The sequence below is a fragment of the Schistocerca americana genome, chromosome X, assembly GCF_021461395.2.
Source record: "Schistocerca americana isolate TAMUIC-IGC-003095 chromosome X, iqSchAmer2.1, whole genome shotgun sequence".
Taxonomy (NCBI): domain Eukaryota; kingdom Metazoa; phylum Arthropoda; class Insecta; order Orthoptera; family Acrididae; genus Schistocerca; species Schistocerca americana.
The window spans coordinates 928,627,072-928,639,537 of record NC_060130.1 but is presented as its reverse complement, the minus strand read 5'-3'; the positions used below and the strand labels follow the sequence as shown (position 1 = coordinate 928,639,537).

The 12,466-nt window shown below is 39.3% G+C and overlaps 1 protein-coding gene across 1 annotated transcript in view; it reads right to left on the bottom strand.

The window, feature by feature from the left end:
• LOC124556495 (condensin complex subunit 2-like) overlaps positions 1-12,466 on the bottom strand; it is a 190,189-nt gene that overhangs the window by 68,137 nt on the left and 109,586 nt on the right. Inside the window, exon 6 of the mRNA XM_047130452.1 lies at positions 1,592-1,771. Coding sequence (XP_046986408.1) covers positions 1,592-1,771 — 180 coding nt within the window. The remainder of the gene's footprint in view (positions 1-1,591; positions 1,772-12,466) is intronic.

Sequence of the window (12,466 nt, the reverse complement as noted above, 5' to 3'; positions counted from 1 at the left end):
TTCTGCTCACATGTTGAGGCAAGTAGCATTAATAGCAGCTGAACATAGTACCCACACCTGTCTAGTCATTTTAGATTTTATAATGAAAAGTGTGTGAAATACTGCGAAGTATGTTAGATATGGCACGCAAACAGAGATCAGGCTATGCTGCAGGTAAGTCTGTCACCACAGCCTTTATCTCATATTCACTATTTTATTCTCCCTCCCCCCCCCCCTTTTGAAGGATTAGTTCATCATGAATTTGAGCCACACGGACAAGCTATTAATTGATGGTACTATTAGGATGTGTTGAGACACCTGTGAGAAAATGTGAGAAGGAAACAGCCTGAAACGTGGCAGTACAATTCATGACTCTTGCATCGTAACGCACCCGCACATTCATCCCTGCTGGTGCATGACTACTGCACAAAAATGAAATCACTGTGCTGCCTCAGCCTCTGTACATCCAGACCTGGCCTCTGTGAATTTATTTCTTCCTAAGTTGAGAACACCATTGAAAGGACATATATTTGCAATGAATAGACAAGAAAAAAGAAAATTCGCAGACGGCACTTCGCGCGGTCCAGCAAGAGGCGTACCAAGACTGTTTCTGGAAGTGGAAATAGGGTTTAGAAAGGTGTATCAATTGTGGAAGAAAGTATTTAGAAGGACACCATGCAAAATAAGTAAAAGGTAAGTGTAGAAAAATTTTGTGGACGAAGTACGAGAATTTTTTGAACAGACCTCATATATACAACTTTTTTTTTTTACTGTAGCAAATTCACTGTCGTCTATCATGGTATCTCTCATGTCATAATTCCCCCGTTACATACATTCCAAGATGTATAACTTTTTGGAAAAAGAGAAACAATAATACAAGGAATATGCATTTTTTAATGTGGCCCCAGCCTGCTGAAACACCGTTCTTGTTCTACATGCTTCGTGTAGTTATTTTGTACCTATTATATTCATAACAGCAAACAATTCTTGCTTTACAACTTTGAGAAGCAGCTTAGCTTGGAATTGTAAACAGAGACACATTGAAAGAAACACATTTATAAACCAACATCACATTTCCCACTTTTACTACATCATGATGAACCAAAAATGTGCTTCTGATAGACCTAACTTCACCTAAGCATGGCATATTCTAAGCACTCAAATTATAATGCATAAACTAACAAATACAGAATTCTGGCCTCCAAATGATGGAATCCAACATGGTGTTAAAAGAACTTTTGCAATGACAATTAGTGCAGCAGGTGACCCAATAACAAAGCAGGGCAGGATGTGTGTTCGAAAAGTGTGAAAATCTAACACTTTTTTTCTGAATAGTTTCTCTACAACTGCTTGAGAGACTGTACAGCAAAGAAATCACATTAATCCAAAAACACTTCAAAAATGGCTTTAGCTATACTTCATTTGCCCAGCACAGCTAGCAGCATGACGAAGCGTATGGTGACCCCAGCAGCTAGGTTGTACTTCTAACTGTTCTTGGTTCTATGAAGTGTATATGGCAAACACTTCTCAAAAACAATGCTTAAACCGAGCTAAAGCTATTAAAATTAAACATAATCATAAAAATTATAAGTAATGAATAATGAAATCCAACCTTGACAGGGGTCATCCTCAAAATTATTTTCCAACTGCAGATCCATTTTCAGCTTTTCAGTCACCACAGACAGATCTAAACCTTCACCAATGACACACTGACCCATCCCTGTAGCTAGATCATCATCCAGAAAGTCAGCAGGTTCTATTTTGTGGGATGTAATTTTCAGATTCGTCAAATCTGGAAAATTAAATTATGCCATTCATCACAACAGTCCACCTTCAATATTACACAAACAAATTACTGACACCAATAAGAATTTTGTATGCATAAACTTTTAACTGCAACCACAGCACAGGCACTAATATGTATGACTATACTATTATTATTATTATTGAGTGGTTTAGGTGCTAAAAAGCAAGGTCATCAGCACCCTTGAATGAAATAGAAACACAGGCAGTGAAAATCTATTAGAAATAACAAATTTTAATGACAAATAAAATTTAAGATACCACACTAACATTATAAGATTCATAGAATACCAAGTACAAAATGCAGATAAAAGACAGCAGAATAACTAGATATGATTATGAATAAAATACCAGAACAGACACAGTAAAAAAAAAATGGGACATATTACTGTGGCTGAGTGACAGTGATCAAGCCATTCTGTAACACATTAAAATCCCACACGCAGTATTTTGGGAAGGAATCCGTATCTCTCATAAAACCTTACAACATGAACCATACTTGCCTCAGTGTGTTAAAATAGAGGGTAGGTCCAGAGCGAGACACAGATCTCCCCTCAGATCATCATAGACTGTCCAGTCACATTAATGCGACCATGTCAGAAGCATGAATAACCACTTTTCGCAGTGCAGACCATTGCAAGACATACAGGAAGAGAGTCAGTGAGGTTGTGGAAGGTACGGATGGGGATGTGGAGCCTTGTCGACTCGATGCCATGGTCAGCTGCACTAGATTACATGGATGAGGATGCATGGGGTGAACAACCTGATCAAGGATGTCCCACATATCTCTGAGTTTAAGCCCGGGGACTTTAGTGGCCACAGGATAACGGCGCCCTTTAAGCACACACGTACACTGCAAGCTGTGTGACAGGTTGCACTGCCCTGCTGGTAGATACCATCGTGCTGAGGCTAAAAACACTGCAAGTAGATGTGGACATGGTCCCCAAGGATAGGTGCATACGTGTGTTGATTCACTGTGCCTTCCACAATGACAGGGACACCTGGTGAATGACACAGAAATGATGTTCGCCAGATCATGACAATCCCTCCTCCGGCCTGGACCCTTCCAACAATTGTTGCAGGATGTTAGCTCTCAGACATTTCACGTGACACACGCCAACGGCCTTCCATCCAATGGAGCGTAGTATGCGATTCATCAGGGAAAGGCCACTGTCACTGCTCAGTGGACACCCAGTTGCAGTACTTGCAAGCAAATTCCAGTCAACAACACTCGGCAAGGGTGTGAGAGTCAGGTGCCTGCTGTGTAGGACCATATGCAGTAACATTCACTCAATGGCCATTGAGGAAACACTGTTGGTTCATCTGGGCAGTCATATGCTCAACAGTTGCGTGTCTGTTCACCCATACACATCTCCACAGCCGTCGCTCATCCCTGTCACCTATGGCCCGTGGCGCACCAGTCTCCTCAGTGTCCGCTTTGATAGTGTCATTTTACCATGCATGGTATACTTTAACCATGGTGGCACATGAACAGTTTACAAACTTAGCCATTTCAGAAATGCTCCGAGAGCCCTAGCCTAAAACAAACTCAGAGAACATGACGGAGCAGACAAGAAAGTCTCCCTGCTTAGGTCCATCAGTCTAAACATTAATAATTAATTTATAGAAAATGGACTACTGTTTTAAGCCCCTGTTGACTGCCCTCACCCTGAAGGTGAGCTGCAAAAAGCATCCGTAATCAAGCTGAAATGGCATGAAGGCTTTATAAATGTGGACTAGATATATGCTGCAGGCTCCCTAAGACCTATGACTAACCCACTGAGTATGAGTAAATCCCTAAAGCATTGTAATTTCAGTTCTTTAAGGAGTGGCAGCCATGTTAGTCTCCATCAAAACTGAGACCCAGATATTGCACATTTTCCTGTGAATGTGAGGATAGTAGCCCCCAGTTTTAAAACAGATAAATTAAAAAAAGCAGGGGCAACTAAAATAAAACGTAAACTGTTTCCTCCAAGGAGAACTTGGAATCTGTGGTATTTGACGATCTGGCGATCGGGGGGAGTGGGCAAATGCAACTGTTGAGTAATTGTCACAAGGTTGGAGGATACAGAGAAAATCGAAAAGTTGTCCACGAACAAGGAACACTGTACAGGACTTTGCACCATAGACATAATACCGTTTATCATGACGGCAAACGTCATTACACTTAAAATATTCTCTTGGGGGCCATCGTTCTCTTGCTTAAAATGCTTAGAATATTCTCGACCCTGTATCTAAAATACCTTTCCAAGAGGAAGGAATTTATGAGAGTGGAAAATCCACTCATAGAGCTGCAACAAAATATTATTCACATAAGTAGTATTGTAGACCTTTTCCAAATCTAAGAATACTCTGACGAAATGTTGTTTATGTAGGAAAGCTTGTTGAAATGCAGGGTCAAGTTACTGAGTGTGGAGCAACACCTCCTGAACTTGCAGTGGGAGTGTCTTAGCAGTGTCCTGGTTTGAAGTATCCACACTAGGACCAGTTGATGGTACACTTCAATGTCTTTCCCATGCAGCTAATGAGACTGACACTGTGATAACTAATGGGGTAGTAGGATCCTTCTCTAGTTTTAAAATTGGTTTTAAAATAGTTTCTTTCCACAAGTTGGGAAATAATCCTATCACTCAAATTTCATTAAATAATTGACAAAGGACCTCTTCAGCTGCTTTAAACACATGTACGTTATCAGGCCATGATGGAGCACAGTATCATGAGCTATGGGCAACATAGAATCCAACTCCAAAGAGAGAAAGGTCGGTTGTACTACTCCATATTGGTGAAACAGAAATCGCAACAAACCCTTCCCTGTGTTCCTGATACCAAGAGAACACACCTTGAGCACAGGTTTCTTCACTAAGAAAGTGCAAGAAGCGGCAGTGATGAGATTTTGTTATCATATTTATTTTTGGGTTCTGCACAAGGAATCTACATTCCTCAGCAAATACTGAGCAGCCCCAATTTAGACCAGGTGACTCCCAGGGCCTCTGACACACACTGCTGGAGGCGAGCAGTCAATGCCAGATTGATGAGCTGCCTTTCCACATTTCCCTCAGGTTGCTTCACCTCTGCAACTCAGTGTTGTGTGGCCGAATCACTGCCCTTTGTAACTCTTCATAGGATTAGGTGTTTCAGCTCCAAGATATCCATATCCATAATATGATGGTATGGAACCACACGCTTGCTTGAGTTAAGGGTGTTGTTCATCTCAAGAACTATGTCACAATCAGCCACCTGTTTTGCCCTGTTGGCTTCCACAAGCAAGAAAGCATTTCACCATCTTTTAATAGGTTTTCAGGTACCAGCAAGCCCTTCTAATCTGTCTGAATATATAGAGGAGATACCTTTTCCCCACATCCCCTCCTTCCTCTTTACCACAAGAAAAACTTCTGAATTATAACTTCTTGACCCCCTTACTGAACGTTATCAGGTTATTAAGACTACCCTCCCTGAGTCTTTTGGACAAATGAGTGTGAATACTCCCAGACTGTACACCCACTGTGTTGAAAGGATTTTTGTGTAGTGGATTTTAAATGGCGTTCTTACATGCAGCTGCGATATGAAGGTCCACCAAGAGAGAGCCCCAATTTCCTCGGTAAGCCTTATACAACAAAGGTGTAGTAGGTTAATCAGAGAATGCCCTTTAAAGACTATTCCACTTCAACAGCAATGCATCTCGTCAGCACGCAGCTCACCTTGAGAGTGACATTCTTTTTATTGGGGTTTGTACCACCTTCACAATCTGGGTGATTAAACCAATATCCCTGTCCCCTGTGACCCACAAAAGTTCCACCACTGTGCCACATGGTGGTCACCAAAGCATGCAAAGAGCTTACAATCACAGAGGACTGGCAGTGCTCACCAGTCCCCAGCTCAGTGTACCCAGGTTCACCACACCCATACCCAGAAAACAAACACAGGGCTCCCTAAAGTGCTCACTATTTTGAATGGGGTAGGGAGTGGGTGCAAGGGGGGGGGGGGGGGGGGGGGAGGGAGTGGGTGCTAGGGAGGGGGTGAGGGGGGGGGGGGGGGGAGTGCGGTGCTGGGACACATACCTTTAACGAAACACTACTGACACAGTGAGCTTTACCCTCTGTACAACTTTGGAAATGATACTGTATCCCACTCGACACTCGCACTTCTCCATCTTGTTTTCCTTCTTGAGAATGAATTATCACGAGTGAGAAACTGCAGCTGCAGGTTGTGTTCCATAGCTACAATGCTCTGCTTTAAAAATTAAAACTTTTATAAAAAAAATTCTTAGTCTTTCATGTTTAATCACAGCAGACCTTAATTTCAGAAATACTTTTACTTTTTAGTTAAGTATCTCTCTCCACATAAGAAAGATAGTTTTTTCTTCAATTGGCTGGAAGTGGAACAGTGGATAGCTCAAATTCATCAATAAATTCAAGCTCCACATGCCAATTACATCTAGGATTGCAATGAAAGATTCCTTCACATATAATGAGATTTGTGTCAACAGCTATATAAAGATGCAGAACTGGAGTCCTCCTGCAGTAGCTGAGTGGTCAGTGCGACAATGTCAATCCTAAGGGCCCGGGCTCGATTCCCGGCTGAGTCAGAGATTTTCTCCGCTCAGGGACTGGGTGTTGTGTTGTCCTAATCATCACCATTCCACCCCCATAGATGCTCAAGTCGCCAAAGTGGCGTCTAATTGAAAGACTTACAACTAGCGAACGGTCTACCCGATGGGTGGCCCTAGTTTCACAATATTTACATTTTTATATAACTGGAAGGAGTCCTTTTTGCAGTGTGCCTTTTTTATCTTGACTATGTGTGAAGTTCTCCAACCATTGTAGAAACAACTGCTTCTCAGAAAGAAGTTGTTAGAATATGGATAAGATGATATCAAGAGAGAGGTGAAAAAGGCCTTTGTACTCACTAAAATGCATAAATGTGTAAAACCACCACCACTTACAAGTATTAAGAATCCTTTGGTGTCAACTGCTAATGTGGACAGAAAACAATCAGAGTGAGTGAAATGACTGGGTTTCCTAAACCAAATCACTACATTTCCTCATTAAGAATCTCACACAGTGTTCTGTCTCCTATGCTTCCCAGTTGGCAAGCACTTCTGAGACTTTAGGTTATGGTCTTATCATTGAATAGTAAGTGAAGACTCATTAGCTTTGCCATATAGCTTAAAGAATGGTTCTGTTCTGTAAACCCCAGCTGAAAGTATGATACTTGTTGCATGGTGTACAGTGTCCAACATCTTTAAGTGTAACATTTAGACTGAATCATAAATAATACAATCACGGTCCAGGTGGAAACGGATAAATGCTTCATAAAATTGCTGTAAACAGAGCCTTTTACATCCCAAACTTTGCAACTGAGACAGTTTAAATGCTTTCAATGCTCACAATTTAAGATTCCGCAAGTGGGGTACCGATGTGAGTTTATCCATTGAAAAACTTAAAATCTGTCATTTGAGCCCAACCATCCAGTCTCTGTGGCACCAGTTGCTTCAGAGGACGAGCAGTAAAACATAAAATAATCGACAAAGAAGTTATCAGTGGACCTTTCATTGCATCAGCTACACCGTTAATAACAATGGTGAAGAGGGAGAAACTTTAAATGTTCCCTTGAGGGACACCATTCTCTTGTATAAAATTGCTTCAGAGTGTTTGTGTACCCAGTAACGCAATGACACTTCTGCAAGGGAAGTTTTTAATATAATTAGGTATCTTCCATGGACGTTGCTTTCATGAAGGTGATGAGTACATTGTGCCTACATGTAAGGTTATAGGTTTCTTCAATATCAAAGAATATTCACTTATGGTGCTTTTTGTACAGGAAAGTTTCCAATAAAGCCACCTCGAGTAACCACATTATCTAGTGTTCGACAATAGTTCCTGGACCCAAATAGAAAATGGCTCACGAGTTTCTTCCTCTCTAATAGCCAATACACAGCCTGTGGGAGCAACATTACGGTAACTGCTTGTGGAGGTGCTATCCTCCACTAGCCCTCTTGTATGAGGGCTATCATCATGGCTTGCTTCCATAAAAATTATATACAATAGTATCTGGTCTTTGTCCGTAGCAGAAGACAATGCATTTTCAAATTCTCACACAGAGAAGGAACAGTTACATTATTGTCATCTGTGAGAAGCAAAGTTCAACTGTGCCCACTCTGCAGCTTCCTTCCAATGTACAACTGTGACATTTTTGTTGCCATCAGACATTACACTAAGGAAATGCAGCTTTTGGAAACAAACTTCACATTGTCTTCATTTTATTTACGTACCTTTCATTCTTGCTACTCGTTTCTGGTGTCTTAGCCTCACTTTCACAGAAGAATGAAAGAAAAATCAAGTAAAGAAAGCTGTGAAATGCCTATTTCCAAAACAAACATTTAATAAGTTATGGACCACCCACTGAAATTCTCCTTGAAAGGTAATGGAGAATATCACGATGAAAGCAACAGAAACAATTCACCATTACTTGTACTACATCTACATGGCTACTCTGCAAATCACACTTAAATGCCTGGCAGACGGTTCACTGAACCATCTTCACACTAATTGTCTACTATTCCATTCTTGAACAGTGTGCAGAAAAAATGAACACCTATATCTTTTTTTCCTTCAATATATAAAAAAGTTAACATTCAAGTGGCTGCCCAAGTTTAATGCAAAAACCTTAACCAGGTTTCGATACCACTAAAGGTGTCTTCTTCAGAAGAAAGTCACCTACAATGTTTAAATCTATTATAAAATAAATATCTAAAATACTTAACACTTGACCACATTGAAAAGGAGAACACGGAATAAAACTGGTACTTACATAAATTACATGATGTTAAAATTGTAAATGTACATGGAGATCCAAGCGACTCCAGTCAAACAGAAGAAAATGATAATATACGATATAAGGACCACTTGGTAGGAAGAAAGGTACTAGTGTTCATGATCATGGTTTCACAAAGCATTTATTAATATCAGCACACAATCCTAAGAGTACAGGACACAATGATTCTACATAGAGCCAAGAAAGAGTGGAAACTTTCTCTCTTGGAAAAACATGATCTTTATACATATGGTCAACAACGATGGCATCGTCTTCAATGAACAACTACAGTTATGAAAAAAAAGCTTCTTTAACACCTTTAAGACATTGCTATCAACTTCATGATGCTTTGGTTCTTGTTTTCATTCATATCTATATCAGAACCGTTGTTTCTCCTTTCCTTTAAGGACTCTGTAGTTGTTACCATTTGTACACCAGAAGCCGCTGCAAACCACATTCTGTTTTGTAAAGTTGATGTAAAGCATATTTCTCCCCTTTTTGCCTGTTGTAACAGCTTTATAAAAAAGTCCTACTACAGTACATTCCTTATTCTCAGCACATATCCGTAATTAATCATTTTACTCATTTTGCTACTTCCTGCAAGTCATTTTTATAAAGATTATTTTATTACTTTTGAATCTTTTATAAATCCTGTTTTTACACCACATACATTTATTCCGTTTAAAACATCTAAATATGTATCACAGTGAGGTATCATTGTAACAGTTACGTATTTCATACAGTAGAGCATTTATCATGCTACTAGCACCCATTAAGTGGTGCCCTCTATCCCATGTTTACCTGGTCTCTTAACTAGCTGTCAAACATTAAGTCCAATGTCTGCTCTTTTAACAAGCTGTTCTTGTAACAATCTTTATTGTTCCCATGGAGGATTCTATTTCATATTTTCTTCTGTTTGACTTGAGCTCCTTAGCTCATCACATATATTTACAATTTTAATGTCATGCAATTTATGTATGTACCAGTTTCATTACACCTTCTACTTGTAGATGTGGTCAAGTATTAAGTATTTTAGGCGATTTCCTTCTGAAGGAAATACCATTAGTGATATAGAAACTTGTTTTAGGGTTTTACATTAAACTTATGCACCTGTCAGCTGCAGCCCTTATACACTGGAAATTTATTTATAATTGCTGCTGTCAGCCATGTTTAAAATTGTGACCTATACGTTTCCGCATGAACTTCGATTTCCCTTATTTTATTATGATGATTGTTTCTCCCTATGTAGGTCGGCATCAACAAATATTTTTTTATTCGGAGGAGAAAGTTGGTGACAAACTTTATGAGACGATCCCGCCCCAGTGAAAAATTAACTTTGTTTTAATGATTTCCGCCCCAAATCTTGTGTCATGTCCATGACACTCTTCCGTATTTCTTCATAATACAAAATGTGCTGCCCTTATAACTTTCTCGATTTACTCCATTAAATTATCTGGTAAGGATCCTGTACCATGCAGCAGTACTCCAAAATAGGACAGACAAGCATACTGCATATAGTATCTCTAGTATATACTTTGTGTCTTCGAAGTGTTCTATCAATAAAACACAGTCTTTGGTTTGCTTTCCCCACAGCTCTTTCTGTGTGTTCTTTCCAATTTAAGTTGTTCATAATTGTAATTCCTAAGTATTTAGTTGAATTTAAGAACTTTAGATTTGATTGATTCTTCGTGTGACCGAAGTTTAATGGATTCCTTTTTGCACTCACGTGTATGACCTCACACTTCATTATTTAGGGTCAACTGCCAATTTTCACACCATACAGATGTCTTGTCTAAATCTTTCTGCAGTTGGTTTTTATATTCCGATGACTTTACTACACGATAAATAACAGTATCATCTGCGAACAACCTCACACACCTGCTCAGATTGTCTCCTAAACCATTTATATAGATAATGAACAGTTAACAGCCTATAATACTACCTTGGGGAACAGCAGAAATCAATTCTGTTTCACTCAATGACTTTCCATCAACTACTATGAACTGGGACCTCTCTCACAGGAAATCACGAATTCAGTTACATAACCAAGACAATATTCCATAAGCACTTAATTTCATTATAAGACACTTGTTACGTATGGTGTCAAAAGCATTCTGAAAATCTAGAAATACGGAATCAATTTGAAATCCTTGATAGCACTAAACATTGTGTGTTTAAGGAGCAAGTTGTGTTTCACAAGAATGATGTTTTCTAAATATGTGTTGACTGTGAGTCAATAAACCATTCCCTTCAAGGTAATTAAAAATGTTCAACACAACGTACATGCCAAAATCCTGCTCCATATCAACATTAATGACATGGGCCCGTAATACTACGGGTTACTCCTATTGTCTTTCTCAAATATTGGTGTGACCCCTGCAACTTTCCATTCTTCAGGAACAGATCTTTCGTTAAGTGAGTGGTTGTATATTATTAAGTATGGAGCTATTGCATCAGCATATACTGACGGGAACCTTATTGGTGTACAATCTGGACCAGAAGATTTGCTTTTATGAGGTGACTTAAGTTGCTTCACAACTCTAAGGATACCCACTTCCAAGTTACTCATGTTGTCAGCTGTTCTCAATCTGAATTCAGGACTATTTACTTTGTCTTCTTTGGTGAAGGAATTTCGAAAGACTGCATTTAGTAACTCTGCTTTGGCAGCACTGTCATCGATAGTATTTCCATTGCTATTGCGCAGAGGCAATATTGATTATACCTTGCCATCAGCATACTTTACATATGGCCTGAATCTTTGTATTTTCTCCCAGGTTTAGAGACAAAATGTCATTGTGGAAGCTATCATAAGCATCTTTCATTGAAGTCAGCACTAAATTTCAAGCTTCTGTAAAAGATCGCAATCTTGGGGATTTTGTGTTCGTTTAAATTTAGCATTCTTTTTTCACTGCATCTGAAACAGTGTTTTCACCTGTTTGGTGTTCCTTGGGGAATCGGCTCCATCTTTAGTTAATTTATCTAGTATAAATCTCTCAATTATTGTTTATTCTATTTCTTTAATTCAAGTTGCATCTGTTCTACATGTACATTGTTAACTTGGAAGGAGTGGAGATTGTCTCGCAAGAAGGGGCCAAGTGAATCTTTGTGTTTTTGAATAGACCTATTTTTCATTTATTTTTTTGTGAATTTGGGGATTTACAGTATTCAGTATCGTCAACCCTGTGCTCATTATCTCAATCTGTTTTGATGCTTGTTATTAGCTCAGGATTATTTGTTGTTAGGAGGCGAAGTGTGTTTTCACAGCTGTTTACTATCTGAATGGGTTCGTGAACTAATTGCTCGAAATGATTTTCAAGGAATGCGTTTAGCACAATTTTGGATGTTGTTTTATGCATACCTACTGATTTATTTTTGTCAACATATCAAGAGTAAATATTAGTCAGCACCAGCTCTAATTGTGCGAGATGGTATGTGTTTGAAATTAGGCTCAAGTTTTCTTTGAATCTTTGAGCAATCTAATCATTTGAGTTGGGAAGCCGGTAAAAGGATCCAATTATTATTTTATTCCGGTTGCCAAATATGACCTCTACTCATACTAGCTCACAGGAACTATCCCCTTCAATTTCGCACCAAGATGAAATACTACTAACATTAATATTTATTTTACGTTGTTGTTGCCTTCTTTGGCCAAAATAAACAGGTACTCGTCTGCATTCAGCTTCTTTCTTCTTGTAGACAAATTAAACGGCTTGTCTGGAACCAAGGTACTATAAGGAACCTTAGCTAGTAGTCCTGTACTCTCCGCTATACTCCTCGTCTTCCAAGCCAAAATGTTTGCATCAGGGAAAGCTTCAAGGCCACCACAGTCTGCATGGTTTCTCCATACAACAGCCAAGGTCAACCATGTACC